The sequence below is a fragment of the Diplotaxodon limnothrissa genome, linkage group LG7 (genome assembly GCF_057381915.1).
Source record: "Diplotaxodon limnothrissa isolate DT_005_m linkage group LG7, D_limnothrissa_male_GT1.1, whole genome shotgun sequence".
Lineage (NCBI taxonomy): Eukaryota > Metazoa > Chordata > Actinopteri > Cichliformes > Cichlidae > Diplotaxodon > Diplotaxodon limnothrissa.
The window spans coordinates 68,280,671-68,304,325 of record NC_140602.1 but is presented as its reverse complement, the minus strand read 5'-3'; the positions used below and the strand labels follow the sequence as shown (position 1 = coordinate 68,304,325).

The window sequence follows — 23,655 nt, the reverse complement described above, 5'->3', positions numbered from 1 at the left end:
AAGAAGCTTCTCGGGTGAAAAGTGAAACATTTCTTCAAGAAACTTAAAGAAGTCCAGCTCCTTAGATCCAATCTTCAAAGTACAGAAACTGGGAGCTGGTTCCAAAGGAGAGGGCCGGCCTCCTAGTCTACTTTTAGACCCAACAGCAGCTTGTGGGGGACAACAACAGTCATTTTGGGGAAAATGAAAACTTCTGTCAACATATGAAAATGAAACTGTTAAAAAATAAAAGGCCACTGCTATCACACCCATCCCCTTCAGCCCAGTGAGGCCTGCTCTGTCTAGTGTCCCTCTTTGGCAGGATTGATTTGGTACGAACCACTAACAGCCACGAGTTTACAGAGAAAGTGTACAGACTTGTTTGATACTCAGTTCAGGAGAAATGAGAAGTGCGAGCCATAAACTGCGACTTTATGTTCAGCTTGTTTCCTTAAACTACAACACATTCTCATCCCACGGCGTAACATCCCCTCGCATGTGATAAATGGTTGAGCGTTGGGAATAAGAATGCTCTGTAAAGTCTGACGCAGACTGAGACTTCCTGACTTAAACAGGTCGTACTGAAACAAATGAGTACATGAAGTGATTTTGCTTAAGCAAATCACTTTTTCTTTTTCTTTTTTTTTATTAAATGCGTCATTGTTTGTATTATCCTTTCATGACCCAGGCCTACAATGTCTCCTGATCCTGCATCACATTAAATGTCTGTATATTATATTTCATATATTTCTATAAGAATCAATCACAAAAACACTTTTAGGTCCAAGAAGATATTTCTGAAAACTTTCCAAAAGACAGTTATTCCTGCAGCTTTTCTGTCTGTGTTTGTGCTTCTGTTATGAGTACATATATGCGTACATGAGCATGCATATAAGAGTACACAATCTTTACGGCCTTTGCACAGTTTAAGGTAGTATTTCTCTTTGCAGATTGCTGCCTTAAATAGCTGCTGTATAAATTCTAAACAAGACTTGGACTTTGCCACTGTTCCCTTTATTAGAGGATTATTTAGAGAACTCTGTCTGCACTGTTGTGTTGAAACACAATAAAGAATGACGCAATACACATGTTGTAAGCCCTACTTGATCAATCAGCTGCAGCTACAGGGGGTATAATACAGTTTTTGGTTTCCCCTGTAGAAACATGGATCATGTCGTCCAAAGATTATTTGAATTTATAATTAATACTTATATGTTTATTTGTAAGAGTCTTCCTGACTGAAGTTCACCTCAAAATCAAACTTCTCTTTCCAAACATCATGACTGTAAAAAGATCCACAGACCCCGTTAACTTTGAAGTACAAACTGTTTTCTTTCTGCTGAACTGCGCCCGCCTAGAAAGAAGCTCGCCCTCATAGACATTACACAAGTAGGCGTCTCCCTCGGCTGAGCTGTAATGTGAGCTTGTTACATGCTTCCTTTGATTGGTCGATGTAGAGACTAGAAAGCAAATACTTCCTACTTGAAACTGCTCACACCAAGGGTTTTGGATTTTTTTTCCTGTTCTTGAGAAACCCAGACACAGTTTCTGGAGAAAGACTCGCTGCTGAGTTTTCCCAAATGTGTTTTTGCAACTTTAAACACTTTATGGCAGGTGCCATTAAGTTCCACTACAGTCAACAGAAGTTCACACTGTGAATGTGTGTGGGTAGGTCTTTACTATGAAGTAGAGCAATGCAGAATCAAGCAGACATGAGAGCAAACTTGCAGAAAGACTAAAAATCTGGAAGGTGTGGTTCTAGGACTAAGCAAAAGCCTAGAGGCAGTGAGGTTCAAATTCAGATGGAGGCAGGTGGAGGTCCACCAGAAAATGTGCCTAAGAAGCACTTTAATTCATTTTGCTGAGCTTCAGAAGAGTGATGATAACTCCATTTAGTATTCGTGCTACCAAAACTTCACTGAGTCATTCAGGTTTATGACCCAGTTATCTGTGGCTTTATTGCAGTGGATGCACTCCGGGGTTGGTCTTCTAACTCTCAGGTTCTTCTTATACTGCACTCTCTGCTTTGCCACCATATCCTGTTTATGTGACGCAAGCAGATGGCAATGCGTCACCTTCATATTCAAAAGCCCTCATTACAATGCGACACATCCAACTCCGAGCACTCACACAGCAAATCTTATGCCCTTAAAAGGCATTTTTCCAACTGCCTGCTGTTTCTGCAGAGGACCTTCCCGTCTGTCTTTAGTTACTCTCGTGGCCCCTCTACTGGCGAAAGAGGGGACGGGAGCATGAAAACAATACAAGCTCTTTATGAGGGCTGTACTGTGTATGAGTCACACATTCAGGTTTGAGACAAAAGTACGAAAACTGGACAATAAATTACTATTTGTTTCAGTTTTTCAGGAAGAGGGAAACTACAGAAACTGCAGAATGAGTTTTCTTTTTTTTTAAAATATATCCTTGAGACCTTTGTATCATTTTCTTTGTGGGTATTTTGAGAGTTTAGAGTCTCTTTGTAGTTGTTTTTCTTCTTCCTGTGGTTCTTTTTTGTCTTTATGGGATTGATTATCAATTTTAATAGTTGTTTTGTGTCTTGTCATCGAGCTGTGTTACTTCATGTATATTCTAAAAACCAGGAGCCCTCTGATGTGACGGGCCCCAGGATCTGAGTGTGCTGAAAGAAATGAGATATGATGCAAGCCGATTTATGTGGTATTACAAAGTCTTTCCTTTCATTTGATAAAGTCACATTCACAGTAATCTCCTGCCTATGAAATTATGACGTTTTTTCAAGGATAAATATGGCCTTCATTGGATATTTTTTTAAAACTCCACACATGGTTTTTCATACAAATTTTACACTTTATCACTTCATATGCACATATGACAAATGCCTGCTAAAAATAAATGTTTCAATATTATTATACCATGTCACTTTATGTAAATATTAAAAAATGATGTACGTCGTACAAATTGCTCGAATAGTATTTATAGTATACCATTTATTTTTGAGTATATAGTATTATCTATCTGATAATCATGTTCAGAAATATTGTATGAATACAACTGGTATTCCGGTATTTCAGTATTGTACCTGAGACGCTTTGAACGCGCCCAGGCTGCTCACGCGCATTGTTTCCGCCCCCTCCCTGGAGCGCGTGGACATTTCGTTCCTTCATTGGCTGTTGCTCCTGCAAGACCCGGAAGTGTTGCTGTCACAGGATGGAAAGCTTTTAGCAGCTTTTTCATTCAAAGGTTTGCGCCTCACGGACACATTTACTGTTATTGTCAGAGATCGCGGTGCATAAAATCTGTCTTCGCTAATCAAACACGACGTTTTCGGCGAAGGATAATCATGAAGCAGTGCTGGGCTCTGTTACTTTAACCCCAGCATTCATCCAGGTGTCAGCTAACCGCTGATGAAAAGTAGCCTGGCTAGCTTCGTTTTAAACGCTAAATCACCTCTGTGTGTATCTTTAGAATAGCCAAGGACGCCTCTAATCATCGGGTGGAAAAACTTTCCTGTCAATGCAACGATAAAGAGTAATTTTGTCCTCCTTCCCGGGTGCACCTGCGATTCCTGAGTCCAAACAAAGATGGCCGCGTCCACAGAAAGAAGTTAAAACTGTCGCAGGTTACTCGGTGAAGCTGCTGTTTTTTATTCTCGGATGGTTGGATGAGTTTTTCGGGAATCTAGAAACGCCTCCAGAAAGACAAAGATTTTAAACGTGTTTTCAGGCATCAGCAGCTGATTAAGACAGAAAGAAAACACATATAGGGCCATCCGTCCATGTGTGCTGGACTACATTATAAAAACTAGCGTTTCTGCTGTTGTGTCCTTTCCATTCATATTAATCGGAGGGGCATAATATACAGGCCACTATGGAGTCACCACTAAATGATAAAGCTTAATCAGCACTGGGAGTGCAACGTATTCACTGAGCCAGTTAGTGAGCCCACAGTGGCGCTTTCACATCTGCCTAACCAGGAGAGATCTCAGGAGACGCTGCTGTAGTGAAGCAGCTGAACCTAATGTTTTATTAATCAGACAATTAAGTTCATCATAAAGCATCTAAATGCTGCTGCTCATTGTGTCCCAAAGCCCTGCAAACCGGGTCCAGACATGCCTGTCACATGTGTCGATGTTCACCGTTCAGAGGTCATCCTGGTTAAGATAAGATAACCTTTATTAGTCCCACACGTGGGAAATTTGTTTTGTCACAGCAGGAAGTGGACAGTGCAAAAGTTATGAGGCAAAAATTAGAATACAATAAGAATAAATACAGTACACAACTGTACAGAATAGAATAAAATAAAATACTATATACAGTAGAATAAAATAAAATAAATATACAATAAGATAAAAATAGAATACAAATACTATATACAACTGAGTAAAAATACAACGATGACAGAAAAGATTATTGCACTTAGTATTATTGCATATGTATGGATGTGTGTGCTTGATCAGTTAAAGTCTTTATTATGGAGTCTGACAGCAGTGGGGAGGAAAGACCTGCGAAATCTCTCCGTCCCACACCGTGGGTGCCGCAGTCTCCCACTGAAGGAGCTGCTCAGTGCTGTCACAGTCTGCTGCATGGGGTGGGAGATGTTGTCCAACAGGGATGACAGCTTAGCCGCCGTTCTCCTGTCACTCACCACCTCCACTGGGTCCAGAGGGCATCCTAGAACAGAGCTGGCCCTTCGGATCACCCTGTTCAGTCTCTTCCTGTCCCCAGCAGAGATGCTGCCGCCCCAGCAGACCACGCCATAAAAGATAGCAGAAGCCACAACAGAGTCATAGAAGGTCTTCAGGAGTGGGCCCTCCACTCCAAACGACCTGAGTCTCCGCAGCAGGTACAGCCTGCTCTGCCCTTTCCTGTAGAGGGCGTCTGAGTTATGAGTCCAGTCCAGTCTATTGTTCAGATGAACACCAAGGTACCTGTAGCTGTCCACAGCCTCAATGTCCATACCTTGGATGTCCATACCTTAGAAAGAACTAGGAACTTGCCCAGTCCCCTCCCACCTAACTTGGTAGTCTGCCCCCTTTTATGATGCCTCTGAAGACTGAGCCCATAAATTCTTCAGAAAGTGTTTAATCAGGTGGCTTCATAAGGGAGCAGAGTATGATTTTCCCTTAGACTTCTATGCAACCAGAAGTCTTTTTGCAACCATGGGAGTCGCCCCTGCCGCCTTTGCAGGTGCACATTTGCTTCACTATTTAGGCTTAGCTACATTTTTGTCTTTGGTACAGTATGTATTCTTCTTAATTTCTAAACTTGATTAATTTGCTCAGCTCACAGGAGGTTTAAAAAATTTATCATCGAATTCTTTTCATTTTAGCTTCTTTAAGCGAGCCCATAAACTCATCACCTGGTTTCGCTTCTTCGACTTTTAGCCCTGTGACTGCCTGGCGACCTGTCAGGGTGTACCCCGCCTCTCGCCCAGTGGTTAAAAAATTAGCCGTTGCTCCTCTTTTCATTGATATCGATTTATCTTTAGGTTGGTTCAAATGTAATATTGCTTTGCTTTTCTTTGAATTGGATTCGATTGCCTGGCAGTACGTACACACAATGATGATTTCCATTCTGCTGTACTTTGTGTGTGACTGCAGAACATCATGGGTAACGCTGAGAGTGTGGTGGTGCAGAAGCGGCTGGCCCGTTTCCGTCCCGAGGAGCGACCCGTGGTTGAGGGGGTTTTTGACAAGCTCCAGGGTGGTGCTGGGGGCGCCGCAGGGAAGACCATAACGCTGGAGATGCTGCAGGTGTGACTGTGGAAGCAGTACTAAATGTTTTCAAAATAAGACTTAAAAGTGTGTCAGCAGATGGAACAGGTAAAAGCCTGAATAATAGTTTCTATGTAACATCACGACTTCATTACATCAGGTTTCACATGTTTTAAGAAGTCCAGTTTTCCATTTGTACATCTTTAAACTTTTCCTATCAGGCAGGATTTGTTTTTGTGACTATGATGCTTTGACTACTTGGTGTAGAGGTGCTTTCTGTCACCGGGTTTCTTTAAACATTTTGTTTCTCCCAGTCAACAGTGGGCAGCGTGGCACCAGGCTCGATGGTGAGGAGGGTCTACCGGTGCATGTCCAGCATCGACCCTGGACTGGCAGCTCCAGCAGCCACGGGGAAGGCCGGATACGCCGGCCCCTCTGGAGTCAGCCGAGAGCAGTTGATCGTCTTCCTTGCAGACACTCTGCGGGGAACTGCAGAAGAACGTGCCCCCCTCGTCATGGCCATGTCCCAGCATGCGGCAGGGGCGGCAGCGGTTGTCACATGTGAGCAGGTGCTGGAGGTGAGTAGAGTGTAGTGTTGGTTTCTGCAGCATTTGTTGTCTGTGCTTCTTACAGCACTCCTGCTCTTTCACTAAAGTTCCTCCAGGACCTGGTCTCTGCTGTAGTTCAGATTTTGGTCCACAGAGGACGCCTGCAGGGCTGGAAGCCAGAGAGGATGGGTGACATCTCCCTGGGTGTAAAACTCCTGGCAGAGCAGATGTGCTCTGAGCTCAAACCATCAGGTAGAGCTGATTTGGAAGTTCTTGAATATTTTAGAAACTCTGACTTCTACTTCTCTGACTTAATCTACTTTAAATCTACTACTTCCCCTTTTCTCATTAGATGAGGGGGATTGTGATGTTTCCTGTCTGGAAGACTGGATCTTCAGGGTACAGCAGGTATCACAGTACCTGGAGCTGCTGGTAGCTGAGGGACTGAGTGTGTCTTTGAGCAACCGGCCAGCCCCGACGCTGCTGCCCCCCTGCAGGGAGACGCCTTGGAATGAACTGAAGTGTCTACTGGACATCCCCACCCTCATGTTTCTGGCTCCACAGGTCAGTATATACCAGCATATTTTTGCTTTTTTATGGAGTCAAAAAAACCAAAAAACTTTCAGACACCCTGAAACATTTTGGTGTTACACTTCTGTTTTTGCCTGCTTAATGAGAACTTAGTTGTGTTACTGCAGTGCGAACAGCAAACATATAAACTGTATTCAGGTGCTCTAGTTTTTAGAAACGCAGCGATCCAGCCGATTCTAGTTCCAACATGAGACCTACACCTTGACATCAGTTATCTGGTGCTGCTTCAGATGTCTCATACCTGTGTGACATTAATAAGCTGTTTCTCGGTGTGAAGACGACAAATCTTTCCTTTATTTGAATAGAATAGAATAGAATAGCCTTTTATTGCACATGTATGTACACAGTACATGTACAACGAAGTGTAATGCTGTAGCTACACTTGCAGTCTATGTATGTATGTTCAGTAAGTAGGTCTTTTTACTGGCTGCACCTGATGTGGTCTGTACAGGTGGGTGCCAAGCAGTGTTGGCCAAGTTACTTGAAAAAAGTAATCAGTAACTAATTACTGATTACTTCCCCCAAAAGTAATCCTGTTACTTTACTGATTACTTGTTTTAGAAAGAAATTAGTTACTTAGTTCCTTTTTAAAAACACGATTTACAACCTGAAGAGGTGATAAAGTGATAGATCTTTCAGCCCAATTCTACTTTTTCTGCATAATCCATCATACAAAATGTAATCAAATGGAAAAGTCTCTTTTTAAACTTGTTTTATTAGTTTTAATCTTTTAACTTTATGCATCAAGCAAACATTTAATCATATGCAACATTCTCTGACTGGAAGAAATTAGTTTAACATTTAAACCTATTTTCTGCACATTCCAGCACATAAAATAAAATATTTTTTGTGTTTACACTCACAGCAGAAAATAAATAAAATCAAAGACTCAGCGGTCCTGTTGCTCTATTTTCACCTGTTTAGCAGGAGTGGGGCAGGCGGAGGTTTGCCCTGGTGCAGGTGTGCTGCAGCCGTCATGTCAGTGGGAGGATCCGCGAGTTTCTCTGTGAGTTTCCCATTACGTCGTAGCTACTCGGTGCTTGCTCGGACGTTTAGGGGTTTTTTTTCGCTGTAAAAAGAAGTTTTCTTCCCACGCAGTGAACAGCGGACACTAATGTTTTTGTCACTTTTTACGGAATCAAACCCAAAGTAAGGTCAGTACTTCCACGCTTTAAACGCTGCATGCTCATACTCTCTCTGCACTCGATATATGATCCATTGTTGATCTGCACACAGCTGTTGTCACGAACGTCGCGCTCGCTTACATCATTGTGAGGAGACACTCTCGCAAACGAAATCACGGTTTTAGTAACGCAGTAACGCAGCGTAATCCCTTACTTTACTCATTACTTGAAAAAAGTAATCAGATTATAGTAACGCGTTACTGCCCATCTCTGGTGCCAAGTAAGAGCAACACCAAGACATTATTCTCTCATTTTAGGATTTTTGTCATCCTAAATCAGCAAACTCATATCAAATGTAGCCAAGTCAAATTAACGTTCACAAGGCTCCAACTATCCAAAGATGTTTCTCCAAACTTTCATTTTTCTCAAGTTGCTTTTGTCAGTTGGATAATTAACTCTTGAAACTTTGCTGACTTGAATAACACAGGTCTGCAACCAAAAAAACAGAGCAAAGGCTCGAGCGAACTGTGAAACTAAACACTCTTTAATGGCCAATCTTTACCTGGTTAATCCTCTCGTCTTAATTCAGTTCAATTCAATTTTATTTACACAGCACCAAATCACAACAACAGTCACCTCAAGGTGCTTTATATTGTAAAGTAGACGCTACAATAATACAGAGAAAACCCAACAATCATATGAGCCCCTATGAGCAAGCACTTTGGCGACAGTGGGAAGGAAAAACTCCCTTTTAACAGGAAGAAACCTCCAGCAGAACCAGGCTCAGGGAGGGGCGGGGCCATCTGCCATTTGGGTCGATTTCTTTATCAGTCTCCTCTTAGACGAGACTGATAAAAAAAGTTACAAAATGTTATTGTTAGTGTGTCATGACAGCTTTTAGAGATCGAATCGGATCGCTGTTTTTGCCATAGACTTCCATTAAGGTTTTGCAGTCACATGACCGCTAATCATGTAACGTTAACTTGCCTGTTTGCATCTAAGACGCTGTAAGGTCAAGTCACGCAGGGCTTGAGACCGAGCCACCGACCAGGAGCGAGTGTTTGCAGACATGCTGGCATCTTCCATATTTTGCTGTAATGTTGTTCTTCATGTTAGTAAAACGGGAAAAACATTCAAGTAGTAAGTTTAGAGACCAAGACAAGCAAATAGCTCTGACATTTGGCTTCTTCCTTTTTATTCTCTTAAGTCTTTTACAAGCTGTTTTTCTGTTGATCGGAGAAGGAATTACTTGATTAAATATTGCAACTCTAATATGAGTCTCTGGTATATTTATGAAAGCTCAGGGTGCTTTCATGTTCAAACAAGGAAAAGCCTTCTTTAAACCATTAAAACAGAAAGTAGCTGCCTACATAGTGTTCCTTGTAATTAACCAGAATCTGTAATCAGAATCAATGAATCGACTAACTATTGCAACACATTTATCACCACCAGTCTATCAGAATTTGCTCAGATGTCTTGTATTGTTTTACTGCTTTTACTGATATTGATCAGAGGTAAACATGTAGCTTTAACACTTACGACCCATATGGAAAAGATATATATAAATCTTATGAAGTTTGTATCTGTCTTGTATGAAACTTGTATGAAAAGCATACAAGAGTGAAAACAGATATAAGATCCCTTGAAAAATTATATAAATGAAACTTGTATGTTTTGGATACTTACTAAAACAATATATGAACGCTTTCATGAGTAAATCATAGAAGCCTTATATGATTCACTATATGAAGTAGGCCACATCTGAGTCTTTTCCATATGGGGGGTTCAAACAGAGATCGATGCAGGTGAAAGAGGCCTGTGTGCAGAGGCAAAATCACAAAAGGTGCATCACTGTCCAAATGTTTACAATAAAAGATGTACTCGCTGAATGTGTGTTGTTCTGGCCGTGCAGAATGGAGAGATTGTGGCTTGCAGCTTTCTCAAGAACTGCTCGCCTGCTCACGAGTGAGCGATTGAAGTAGTTTGTCACAGGAAACCAAAGACAAAAGCAAGTGTGTGAACCTGTGTCTCTGAGAACTTGTTTGAGCTTCAGACAATCAAAGATATGAAATGTTGTAAAAGAAATTCGATCAACTCTCATGTTCGCACGCCTTCTGAAGGGCCTGTTTGAGGGCTAAGACTTGGTTTTAACTTCTAGGTAGAGTTAATTTTAGGTTAGGGAGAGGCTGGGAGTGCATTAATTTAAATGAATGTGCCAAGCAACCATGCTTTTGTATTTATATACTCTACTACAAACAGAGTGGAGCGGGCAGTAGTTGCTGTCTTTGAGTGGGGTTGGTCAGTGGGTTTGGCACAGCATTTACTCGTCTTTCCAGCAGCGCACATGCAGAGTGCGGTGAGAGCTGCGAAGAATAGGGGGAGTGTTAGTGGGATAACAAGAACTAAAAGCACTGAGTCATGCAAAGTGGCGAAACAAGACATTCAGTGATCTGAGTAACAAGAGGGGAACAGGTTCTCCGTCACCTTTCAGACTCCCGATCCACCTCCTCTGTTGTAGTGTGATTTTTATTATAACAGCAAATCATTCATCAGATGTCACACATATTCTTCCACACGTCACTTTAATCTCACCAGCTGCCAGATGGCTACAGCGCCCCCTGGAGGCTTGTGTTTTCCACTCGGCTGCACGGGGAGAGCTTTACCAGGATGGTGGCCGGCCTGATGAAGCAGGGGCCCACCCTGCTGCTTATCAGAGACACCAAGGGGCAGGTCTTTGGGGGCTTCGCCTCCCACACCTGGGAGGTCAAACCTCAGTTTCAGGGTAAGTATGCCACAGACTAGTGCTCCCACTGCAAAAGAGCTGAAGTCCACCTGTTGTGCTCATTTTTATTCTTGCACTGTATTTGGGTAGCTTTGCATGATTCACAGCTCGAAATGATCCTTCTTTAAGTGGTATTGTCTGATGCAGCCGCTCAGGGAGAATTTAACAGTGTGGTGATTTGGGAGTTTCTGTAATCAGAATCATATAAAAGGACAGATGCATATATGGTTTGCCACGATGTTACTTCATTAATGTCATTTTTTTCTCCAAGCTTTCCTGTTTCCTCTAAAATGTAAAAAAAGGCCACAAAGTGAATATTTTAATATTTTATTCTAACATTTAGCCAAGTGAAATAAATCATTCTGATTGTGGTCCTACAAGAAGGGACCGCACAAATCACAGTGACCTGTTTTTGAGAGCTGCTGGCACTGTCGTAAAACCAAGTAATACATCCAGATTTAAAAGAAAAATCAGTGAGTGTTTAACTTCGCGGGTTCGAGTCATACCTGTCTGTTGCACAGGCTTGAGTGGCCGAACAGGAAGTTACTTTTTTTAAAAGAAAACTAAAAGTTCTTTGATGCTGTGGTTTAGACACGATTCACATGAAACAAGCCACACATAAAAACTTTGTTTCTAGCTGAATTTCTTCATCTTTCTGAAGCCCCTGTTCTCTAGTCTAGAATAGAATAGAATATATTAGAATCGATACTTTATTGTCATTCAGAGCATACACCAGTTAGTGCATATTAAGCGTGATTTAGATATCTGTGGAAGATCTACATCGTGACTTAATAAGATGTAACCCCTCTTAGCCCACACCACAACTTTCCACACCATCCAGCCAGAAGGCATGATGTCGATTTCTCTGTCAAGTATATTTCATTCATTAGAATTACGTTTCAGTGCACTGACTCACCTGATTTTGCAGGTCTTTGCTCCCCACTGCTGTCACACTCCACAACAAAGACTTCACAGCTGACCAAACACACACAACAGTGTTATTGCCGTATGTGCAATAACACTAGGTGCAATTCTTTTTTAACAACGTTGTATTTTACTCAGTTGTATATAGTATTTTATTTTATTCTATTCTATTGTGTACAGTATCTTATTCTTATTCATATCATCTCATCCTATTCCAGTGGGTTTTTCTATTTTTGCTATGTAACTTTGCACTGTTCACTTACTGCTGTAACAAAACAAATTTCTCATGTGTGGTGAAGCTTATCTCATCTCATCTTAACTGGACTGATACAATATTTGAAAAAAACACAGCAAATCTAAAAATTATAAAACGTTAAAAAAAAGCACCTAAGATAATTTTTACAAATATTTATACATATTTTGTTATATTCCTTTAATATTTTATATGTAAATATATCAAACACATCTCTGCTGGCGTGTGGATTTTAGCATCAAAATGACAATGTGGATTAAATGGATGCATAACTTTCTCTCTGGTAAAACCATTGGTGCTGTATCAAACAACGAGCCGTATTACTTGTCATCAGTAAAACAGCTCCAGAAGGCACCAACATTACAGAAATTATTTCTTTAGTCTGCATTTTAAATGTTGTGGATTTGGGCAGTCTGTGGGCCTCGACTCATTTTGAAGTCTGCATTAACGAGAGGAGCTGCAGTTCTTCTGCATTGGCTTCATTTTTCTGACCCAGAAGCTGCTGCTCGTTTGGAGCAAAGAGCTCTTAATAAATCGCTGCGTTACTGTTTATGCTTCTGAGCCGTGGCTGCGTTTTAAACGCAAACCTCTTTGCTATTCATCCTTTGCAAAACTTTTTTTCCGTGCATATCTTGAGACATCTGTAAATGTCAAATCACTGAAGCATCATTTGGTTTTTCTCTAAGGCGCTCCACAGCAGTACGTAATCGGATGAGATTTACAGCTCAGTAAAAGATTAACCACAAGAAAGAAAGTGTGTCGGCTCTAATAGATACAAATATGTCAGGCAGCAGGTAGAGACTCATCTGAAAACACGGATGAAATGAAACACTGAGGAAGTAACACCACTGCTTTGAATACTGTGGGCTGTCCCTTGACTTTCCTCTCACATCTTCATAATTTGTATATTTGTGTGTGTGTGTGTGTGTGTGTGTGTGTGTGTGTGTGTGTGTGTGTGTGTGTGTGTGTGTGCGCGCGCGCGCGCGCAGGTGACTCCAGATGCTTCCTGTTCACTGTGAGCCCCAAACTGAGAGTTTATACAGCAACAGGATACAACCAACACTTCATGTACCTCAATCAGAACCAGCAGACCATGCCCAACGGACTGGTGAGACCACACTCGTTCAGCTGGAGAGAACTTATTAATGTTCCTCAGGGCCTGTGCTCATCACAGATATCCTCACACATGACCTCTTACTTTTACCAGAGCCTTAATATCTTTAGAGAAGCTGTATGTGATTTAGGGAACATAGCAGACTGTGTGAAAGTGAATCTTAAAAAGCTTTGTTTTTTACCCTTTTATCTAAGAATTCTCCTGAGGTGTGTGCTGAGCATGTTGGTTATCTCTGACCTGATGGTAGCAGTGTTGGCTCACTGATCCAACAGCTACACTCAGTGATATCAGTGTCACCTGTTGTTGTCACAGTGCAATGATGGTGTAGTATCTGTGCTTCAGGTGTAATGTAGAGCTGCGCTGTCTTTGACATTTGAGGGTCTACAGATGATAGTAAACAGAAATCTGCCAATTATGAATCGAATAATTGGACAGCAGAATTAAAAAGAGTAAAAGTTTCGATTTTGTCCAGAATCAGAAGAGTTTCAACAGAAAGTCCCACAGAAGTGCAGGAATATCTCATCATCATCTCAGCGGTGCAGTAAGCAGGCTGTAATACTCAGGAGCATGTGGCTCTGTACCTCATACAGCAGCTATGTTCAGCCTGACCTGACAAACTAAGCACATCTTCTGATCATTTAGAAATCATTTGAACATTTCATACTTTCACCTGCTGGTTAGATTTCAGCATAGAAAAGTACTCGGTTGGTTTCCTGAACACAGCGGCTAAAGAGACGATATTTATTTATTTGCCCCTGAGTGGCCCCCGAAAATGATTTGTTTTGTGTGACCTGCTTGTGTTAACTGACATAAAGATGTGTTGTCTGGTGTTCATCAGGGGATGGGCGGTCAGCACGGCTATTTCGGCCTGTGGCTGGATAGTGACTTTGGCCGCGGTCATAGCCGGGCACGACCCAAGTGCACCACGTATGGCAGCCCTCAGCTCTCTGGAGACGAAGACTTCACCCTGGACTCCATGGAAGTGTGGGCTGTGGGAAAACCCCCAGAGCCCGAGGAGGTCAGAGTACTTGTTCAAATTCTTCTATAAACTCGGCAAAATAAAGACCCGTGCTGACCTAGAGTCAGAAGGTTTACACTGGGTGTTAGTCGGTGTACCTGGAGCCAACAATGTGTGGCTGTCTGAACACAAACAGCCAAACAACATCTCCGTCAAACGTTGAGTTTAAAACCAAAGAAATACATGTTTGCATTTTGTGTGATTTGGGCCTTAACTAAAGTTTCTCTTTAGAGCCCATTTTTAGTGTTTGCAGCTTTTATGTCTAATCAAAAGAAAATTGCTGGGATAGTCGAGCAGGGCGACATGAACAAAAATATTTATCATGATATACATTTGAAAATTTGCGATAACGACATAACTGACGATATAATTGACACGAGACAAAATACTTTACAACTCCTCAACTTTATTAGTGCAAAAAAAAAAAATCAATGTATTTTCACTTAAACAAGCAGCTGTTTTTTATGTCCATTAAAGTTATATAAAAGTTTAACAGTGCAAATGCAAATTCCTCGCTGACAGTTTAACCAAAAGGCATTTCCAGTGGGAACTGGCCGACACATCCTCAGCATAACCATGTATAATATCCACAAAACTTAAAAAGAGCTTATACACACACAATATGGTAACATTATGTTGAAGCACAGTACGTATCGCTCCGCCTACGATAGCCGTAATGCTCCGACAATCCATCAAGCGGTGCGGCTTCGTAGCTTAGCAAAGTCGTACTGAAACATCTGACAGATTTTCGAGCGCCGTGCACATAAAATCGTTTCCAGGTCAGTAACACAACCAGAGTTCATACATAAGGCACACAGGATTATAAGGGGCTCTGTTGACTTTCAGAAAGTCGACAGAGACACACACACTCGGATGCTCCAGAGAGGACAAAGAGGAAACATGCATTATTCCTTCAAAGTTCCTGACTAACAGACAGAATCTCCTCTTTAGTATCCCTGCATACAATATTGTGCAAAAGTCTTGAGCCACCCCTCATTTCTTCATATTTTATTTCCAAGGAGCAATTCCTTTTAAATTCAAAGGACTCCCGAGCAATCGTTCTCCAGGCTTTTTGAAGCTCTTTCAAATGTTTTCTTTGAACATTGGCGGCTTTTTCTGTCCACTCCCTGTACCTGATCATTTTCACAGTTATTCTTTAGATTTCTTTCAAATTAAATGCTTAAATTACATTTTTAGGCACTTTGCCACTAGCAGCCTGTCATAAAACACATCATTTGTTCCCATTACTTCTGTTGAATCTACAAGTAATACCAAAGATAGCACAGTTTGACAGAAATAAAATAATATTGTGCAGCAACAAGGTGATACCCAAACAGCTGTTAGTCAGGTGGCTTTGTCATAAACACGGGCCTCTTTTAGGTCTCTCTTATTCTTATTTCTGCCACGCCCACCACTGTAACCAACAGTCTCTGTGTCACAACACAGCTCAGCCTTACATGTAAATGTATGCAAAGACCTCCCATCAAAACATCCCCCTAAATAACCTTTAGGGATCAGTAACTCTGCAGGTTTAGCAGACAGACCAGTTTATCGCCCAGTGTGCTAGTACTCCACAAATCTCACTTTATGTTACTTTCCTAAATTATTTTTCAAGGTAATTAATATGCACAGAGCACTAACTTTTTGTGCAGTTGTATATTGCATTAATAATATATGAAAGTACAACATTTCACACAGCAGAATTTGTCTAATGGCAAACTCACACTGAGGAGATTTTGTTGCACTCTAATGCTGATCAGTGCATGCACAGAGCATGCACTGCACCACGAGAGCTGCAGTTCTTCTGCATGAACCTGCTGTTTCCTTTAAAAACTGTGTTTTTATTTTCTGTACCTATTATTTTGCTTTACAGGGTGAGGAGGGCGGAGCTAAGAAGAGCATCCTGGATGTGGATCCAGAGGCCCAGGCCCTGATGGAGATCACAGGGAAGACCATGCACAGTCAGGGCCTCAGAGAACCAGAGGATGACCAGGAGTGACTGTAAACACACCCAGCTATATATCGCTTCCATTCATGCCCCCCCCCCCCCAGTCTACCCAGTTACTAATTCATGTGGATTAAGCTTAAAGGTGGTCTGCACAGTGTGGTTTGTCACCAGTGTGCAGGTTTCAGGCCTGCTTTACATCAGTGAGAGCACGATGGACGTGTTCACATTTGAGCTGCACTGGAGTGAATTCATTTCATCACTATTAAAAAACACAGAGTGAAGAATCAGACTGAAGAGACGTAGCTTGGAGGAATAATTCAGGGAATTTACAACACTGGCGATCACAGCTTCTTTTTCCTTCCTTTTTCCTTCCAGTAAAGTTCATGAAGACAAGAAACAGAAACTTTGATTACCTGTCTTACAAACTGGACACATTCCTGGATTTACTATTCCTTACCAGTTAGCACAAAGTCCAAATCCTGACTTGGATTCTGGGCAGATAAGCTGAGTAATTAACAGCTTAAACAAAGACTGTGGAATGCTGCATCACAGCAGGCCTGTAGCGTCTGTGCAGATGTGATACTGTGAATTTCATCTTTTAAGTCGCGTGTGATTTTATGCTTCAGTGTTTTAGACAGATGAGCAGGTCTGTGGTTGATCAGCAAGAGGATCAATAAATCTCTATTTAATCTGTATTATATTACTTATAAAGTGAAATATTTCAAGCCTTTTTTTATGCTTTACTTTTGATTTTTTTGGTGTTATTTTCCTTCTTCCTCATATGAACAGCAGAGTGAGCTGATCCAGAGAAGCTGCAGCACTTTACTTGTTGCACTAACTGGCTGTTATTCATTTAAAAGGCTGTTTTTGCAGCAGTTTACAGCAGCAGCTGCTCTGCTCCGGTGTGAAAGGTGAAGCAGTGTGTGAAGATGGGTGCTGCTCGCTACTTTAAATGCTTCCATGGTTGATTCTTCGACTGTATTTAAAAGATAGATGTAGCTGAAGTGTGTTAACCTTGCATTCTGTCTGATGGCCGGGCAGGGTAAAGTCTCAGAATGACGTCTGCAGACTGTAGAGGGAAAACATCCTCCAGCTCCCTGGATCTGTGTCCTTACTAAACACTTCCGATGTGTATTTATTGTCTCAGTCACTAGTTTGAGCCCCTAATAAATAAAGCACAGTCATGGTTCCCAATAAGCTCGCAAGGAATAATAAAGTACGGTGCACTCTACCATGTGACTAAGATGCTTCTTCAGAGGTTGCCACTTGGCAGACATCTATAAATTTTAGTCCCAGGACTGTCGGGATAGTCAGTTATTACGACCACACCACAAGTAGGTTTATGGGTGCAGCTTGCTATCCAAGAATTAGCTGATAGCTTATCTTTCCACCCACAGTTGGCAGCAGACAAAGGCTTTGAGGCTTCAAAGTTCAGACTCACCATTGGAGCCATCTTCGAGGGGCCACGAGAGGATCAGCAGAGAGTTTTCGGCGTTTCCATTCTGGCTTCTTTTATCAGTCCTGTGGGCGGAGCTTGTTAGTTCTGCTCACAGACTTCATTCATGTGCTGCAGAATAAGGCGAGCGTTGTAAATGTTCAGGTTGTCTAAAGATGGAGCAAAACTAGAAGTGACATGTGTCCTGCAATGTCATGCTTGTGATGTCAGCTGCAACCAAAATGATTGCAGGTTTGAGCCGATATCACCTGAAGTCGCCCGTTTACAAGACGCGCTAGCTTCTCTTTGGCACAGTGCAAGGAAGTGGTGACATATCATCCATCTTCCATCATCCATATTTAGGCAGTGCTGCAGACCTTTGATTGAGCAGCTCTGGCACTGACTCGTTCTGTGGTTACGCTGATAAAGATCAGGATTGCAGAGTCCAGGAAACCTTTTCTTCACGTCGCCGCCAGCTCATTGAGCTGAGGTGGTGTAAACTGAGAGACTATTGGGATCTCTACATCAGGCCCACAAGACAAATGAGCCACTGACTGAGCTCAGCTGTTTGTTAAGCGAGCCAGTTAATTCACACCCGCTTAACTGAATTGACATTCCCAAAAAATGGCTGGGTCTTACCATCAGCAGCCAGACATCTGGCTCAGTTGTAGACACAGGCCTCTTTTAGGCCTCTTATTTTTGCCACACCCCACAATTGTAACCACAGTCTAGTGTGTCACAGCTCAGCCTTACATGTAAATGTAGGCAAATGCTTCCCCTAAAAACATCCCCCAATATAACCTTTAGGGATCAGTAACTGAAGAACTAACAGACGTGTTGTACAGAGGTGCAGCTGATAGCCTTCCTCTGTCCCAGCACTCTGTAAATCTCACTTCACTGAACAGTTTATGGGAAACAGCCCTCAACCTTTTATTTTCAGCTCAGGACAAACACAACCTGTCTTTTCGTCGCTGTAGAGCCACTTGATCCACGAGCAGCTTTAGGAAATCCACTTCTGTTACACACCAGTCGATATGCTGTGTATATGTGTTAATATAATGTGTTCATGTGTTCAGCTGCACAAACAGGAAATCGGTAATGTTGCATTAATACGGTTGATGGATGTGAAGACACAGAAAAGCAGCTTAATGTTATTTCTTTATTAGTGACCACAGAGTTCAGTCAGCTGTTAAAAAAGTGCACGGTGCAGATTTTGTTCACTCAGCTGGAACAAATTAGACTGTGTGAGTTAGCATAGCAAGTGTTAGCAACATGAGCTCTGAAATCTGGTGTATTCATTATTTATTGGTTATTTTCTGTATGTACACTTTATTGTAGCTACTTTGACCCACTTCTCACTTTTGCTCGAATGTGACTTTATGTCCGCCGGCACGACGCACAGACGAATAACTGCTAATACAAACAGCTGATCAGTGGCTCTGTGTTCACCTCCTCCCATCTCGCCCGCTCCTCTCTCGCTATCATGCAAATTACTGAGACAAGTTACACATGCAAATCTATCAGATAATCTGACAGCACTTCAAACAGCAGCATGACGGCTCTGGGCCCATAAACATTTATGTTTATTGTATTTGTGTAAGGAAAAGATTTAAATATTATATTCCCAGAAATGAACGTAATCTGGGATCATTTCATATTTTACACTCTTTGGAATATTTTCTCCAACTTGGGCGATTAAAATGTCCCTGTAGGCTTTGTAAAATATTTGACTGTGTCGTCATATTTTCTAAAATATTCATCTTTGTAGCTTTTTCTTCTTTGTCTGGCAGAGCAGGGTTTTTATTCTCTTCATCCTGATCCGCACACATGCTGACTTTTCTATAGTTCTGATGTCACCTAGTAAACCTCAAACTTAACTTGCTATCAAAGGACATATTACATTTACTGTTTTATTCACTTAAAAGGAAATTCAGCTGTAAATAATCATTCTTTGCTCAGAAGAAGCAGCGGGAAATTTCCTCTCTGAAAATAGGCCGACTATAAATGCAGAGTAAAGGAAATGAGGCTGTGCTGCCCTTTTTTAAAAGATATTTATAAAACATTTGATGAACAAATGCTTCCAGGACGTTTCAGCGAGTGAAAATACTCATGATCCTTCTTTGGAGTTTGGAACTATGACTAACGCAGGTGAAACAAATGCCTACGACATCCCGGGTTTTTAATAATTTTTCACTCACATCCGGTGAGCAGCCACTTCGTCAGATACACCTGTTCAACTGCTTTTTAAGACGACCAATCAACCAATCACATCGCAGCAACTCAGGTGTGCTGACATGGTCAAGGTGACCAAAATGTGACATGAGTGTTGGTGCCAGATTTTTCCTCACATCCTTCTTTTATAGAGGAGGTTCACAGAGTATCACCTGAAGAAGGTAAAAGCATCCAGTGAGCGGGTGTAAACACCTTGATGTCAGATGTATGAGGAGAACGCTTTGAGCTGACTGGAAGGCAAAAATAACACCAATAAAGATTCTTTACAACCAAGATGTGCAGAAGAGCATCTCTGAATGCACAAGACACAGCAGCAGAAGACCAAACTGAGAAACCGAGACTACAGTTTGCACATTTTCAGTAAAATATTAGTACCAACTGAGCATCGTTCAAACACCACTGCCTGCCTGAGAATTGTCGATCATGTCCATCTCTTTACTACGACCGTGTCCTCTGATGACTGCTTCCAGCAGGATGACATACCGTGTCACAGCGCTCAGCTACCTCAAACACAACATTGGGTTCACTGAACTCAGATCAGTCCAGCAGAAAACCTGGGATGTTTTGAAATAGGAGATTTGCATTATGGGTGTCCAGCTGACAAATCTGCAGCAACTGTGTGATGCTAACATGGCAACATGGACCCAAATCTGTGTTTCCAACACCAGCCCAACGTGTGGCCAGCGTGTATATAAGATGTTTAAAGCAAGAAATGAAAAAACGAATGTACTTTCACTTTAGTAGGATCTGAGTTACAGGGGTTTAGATAAAGAGTAAGATTTGTGGTCTGTAGCTGCAGAAACAGTCAAAAACGATTTTTCATGATGATAAAAAAAAATGCCTGCTTTGCATTTCACAATCAGACTGTTGTGGCTAGATTCCACTTTTATTTTAAAAATGTATGCTAGAATAATATTGTCACTGTACACGTGTACAATGGGATACAGAGCATCTCCTACTCAGTGCAAACATGTGGGAAAAGAATGAGGAGGTGCACAGTTCTGCAGCACTATATCCCACATAGCAGACAGGCCTGGCCCGGATCTGGTGTCAAGCCAGCACTGCTGGCTGACTGGTGGCATGGTAAGTGATATGTCATCCAGATATGGGCCAGGCCTGGTGTAGATGGCACTGTTTATGTGATCGTATGCCACATCTGGCCTGATTGTGGTTTGGTTTATGTAGCCCAGGCTCATAGAAAACAGGTCTGGTTCGGGTCCGGCATCAAGCTGGCACTTCTGACTGACTGGTGTCATGGCAGGGTGTATGTCAACCAGATGTGGGCCAGGTCTGGCAATGCTCCACTATTTATGTTCCTATTTTAGTTAGAAGACCCAAATGCCATGTTGCAATACTATACTGCTGTGGTAGCCAACGTTTCAAATTCAGTTTTGACAGGTTTGTGAGTGCACACTTTATCCAAAACCTAGTGACGGTTTACTCATGTTTACCACTTGGTGGCTGTAGCTCAGGAGGTAGAGCAGGTCACCTACTGATTGGAAGGTTAGTGGTTCGATCCCTGGCTGCTCCAGTCTGCATGCCTGCAAGATACTAACCCCAGTTGCTCTCTGGTGCATCCGTTGGAGTGTGAATGGAGTTAGGAAGCACTCAGTTTAGAGAAAGTGACTAGGGCATGTTCTATAGAGTGCTCTGGGAAATCACTATATAAGATTCACAGTCTGAGCAGAGTTTTGTCGTGTTACTTTTGCACTATTATATTTCAGCAGTATTATTTGATATATTGATATAATGTTAATTCTGAATTATATAAATCATTCAATTCAAAATAAATTTGCTGCATTACCTTTTGTGATGGACCGAGTTGAAAAACAAAGTTCAGACTCACCATACAAGTGGAAGCATTTTTAATGATTCCACTTGTATGACTAGCCACTCAATGCAGGCAGAAAGCTTATTTAATGTTTAAACTGCAGAGATTAAATAATTTTGCTGCTGTAAAATCAGCATTTTGTCATATTTAAAAAAAAATAAAATAAAAATTATATATATATATATATATATATATATATATATATATATATATATATATATATATATATATATATGACAAAATGCTGATGACAAAACGCCATAACCTGATAATGTGGTTGTATTTTTAGGCAATTTTAAGTGATCTGTGCAGGAGACCTGATTTAAATCAGGGTGTGCACGTTATTTTAGTTCATGCCTCTTTCTCAAGTGTGCCAGACCATTAAAATCACAGCACCATAACCCGTAATAAAGTTCTATCTAATCTAATCTAATGTCAGTATCTTTAAGTAAAGCACATTATGAGAACAATACGTCCTTATATATATGAGGAGGGAGACGGGGAACCATCATGGAAGGACAGGCCCCTGCACGGTATGTACCACCGGCAGATAGAGGAGGTGGCTGATATCCAGAAATCCTACCAGTGGCTGGACAAAGCTGGACTGAAAGACAGCACAGAGGCACTAATCATGGCAGCACAAGAACAAGCTCTGAGCACAAGATCCATAGAGGCTGGGGTCTATCACACCAGGCAAGACCCCAGGTGCAGGCTGTGTAAAGATGCCCCAGAGACAATCCAGCACATAACAGCAGGGTGCAAGATGCTAGCAGGCAAGGCATACATGGAACGCCATAACCAAGTGGCCGGCATAGTGTACAGGAACATCTGTGCCGAGTATAACCTGGAAGTCCCGAGGTCAAAATGGGAGATGCCCCCAAGGGTGGTGGAGAATGACCGAGCTAAGATCCTGTGGGACTTCCAGATACAGACGGACAAAATGGTGGTGGCTAACCAACCGGACATAGTGGTGGTAGACAAACAGAAGAAGACGGCCGTAGTGATCGATGTAGCGGTTCCGAATGACAGCAATATCAGGAAGAAGGAACACGAGAAGCTGGAGAAATACCAAGGGCTCAGAGAAGAGCTCGAGAGGATGTGGAGGGTGAAGGTAACGGTGGTCCCCGTGGTAATCGGAGCACTAGGTGCGGTGACTCCCAAGCTAGGCGAGTGGCTCCAGCAGATCCCGGGAACAACATCGGAGATCTCTGTCCAGAAGAGCGCAGTCCTGGGAACAGCTAAGATACTGCGTAGGACCCTCAAGCTCCCAGGCCTCTGGTAGAGGACCCGAGCTTGAAGGATAAACCGCCCGCAGGGGCGTGCTGGGTGTTTTATATATATATATAGATATATATATATATATCTATATATATATATAAAATAATCCGTTTCTTAATGTATTTTCTTTAAAACACTCTTTTAAAGAAAAAAAAGAATATGATAATTATAATAATGTGTGTGAATATGCATATTAGATAGTTTTGGTGAAATATAAGCCCTCTACAAAGGAGGGAAAGCCCCGTAACTTCCTTTGAAACTAAATATGTTCCCAATAACAGTAGACAAAGCTACAGAGCCATGGCACCCTTACCCAGTTAGCTACCAGATAATGACCAGCACTACTTGTGCATTAAATAAAAGGACGAGTAATGTTTGCCGCACTGTTGCACACACAGCACGCTCATTTGTTTCAGACAACTTGCCAACGTGTACATAATAGCCTAACACTCCTGTGTTATATAGACTATAGTGTACACCCTGCTTACTGGTTTTTGTTGCATCAGTCTGCGTCTCCCAATTAATTTGTGTGTGCCCAGGCGGCAAAAAATGTGCATGCTCTTTGCAAGCTTGTTCCTGGCTCCAGGTGCCGCACTCTGCCATCAAGGGCGAACATTGGTTAATGGTCCACAGCCTTTTTTCTAAACTGAGCACCTGATGGCTTTGAACTTTTCTTGTCCATCTTCCATTGGTTTTAATTTTGCACTCCAGTATGAACACAGATCCCCCAACCCAAGCATCACCACAACATGATCTAACACACCTACACCTTAGTTCACAGATTCACTTTTTCTTGGGTGCATTTCTGAGATTTCACACAACCCAGGATTCAAATCATGAATACATGATGGGCTTGGATTTACATCATTATGAATGAAATGTGCTCTATTTGGAAGCAGCCGGCCC

The 23,655-nt window shown here is 41.9% G+C and overlaps 1 protein-coding gene across 1 annotated transcript; it reads left to right on the top strand.

Annotated features, from left to right (window-relative positions):
- Nucleotides 1-3,143: 3,143 nt before the first annotated feature.
- Nucleotides 3,144-16,030, top strand: meak7 (MTOR associated protein, eak-7 homolog). The gene is made up of 9 exons (XM_085358804.1): nucleotides 3,144-3,198; nucleotides 5,558-5,710; nucleotides 5,986-6,249; nucleotides 6,327-6,471; nucleotides 6,572-6,783; nucleotides 10,530-10,716; nucleotides 12,883-13,001; nucleotides 13,846-14,025; nucleotides 15,899-16,030. The coding sequence occupies exons 2-9, from the start codon at nucleotides 5,564-5,566 to the stop codon at nucleotides 16,022-16,024; spliced, it is 1,380 nt and encodes a 459-aa protein (XP_085214930.1). The 5' UTR covers nucleotides 3,144-3,198; nucleotides 5,558-5,563; the 3' UTR covers nucleotides 16,025-16,030.
- The last annotated feature ends 7,625 nt before the right edge of the window (nucleotides 16,031-23,655 follow it).

Coding starts and splice junctions, on each gene's coding strand:
- meak7 (XM_085358804.1), top strand. CDS start 5,564: ATGGGTAACGCTGAGAGTGTGGTGGTGCAGAAGCGGCTGGCCCGTTTC. Junction 5,711..5,985: donor TAACGCTGGAGATGCTGCAG/GTGTGACTGTGG, acceptor TGTTTCTCCCAG/TCAACAGTGGGCAGCGTGGC. Junction 10,717..12,882: donor GGTCAAACCTCAGTTTCAGG/GTAAGTATGCCA, acceptor GCGCGCGCGCAG/GTGACTCCAGATGCTTCCTG.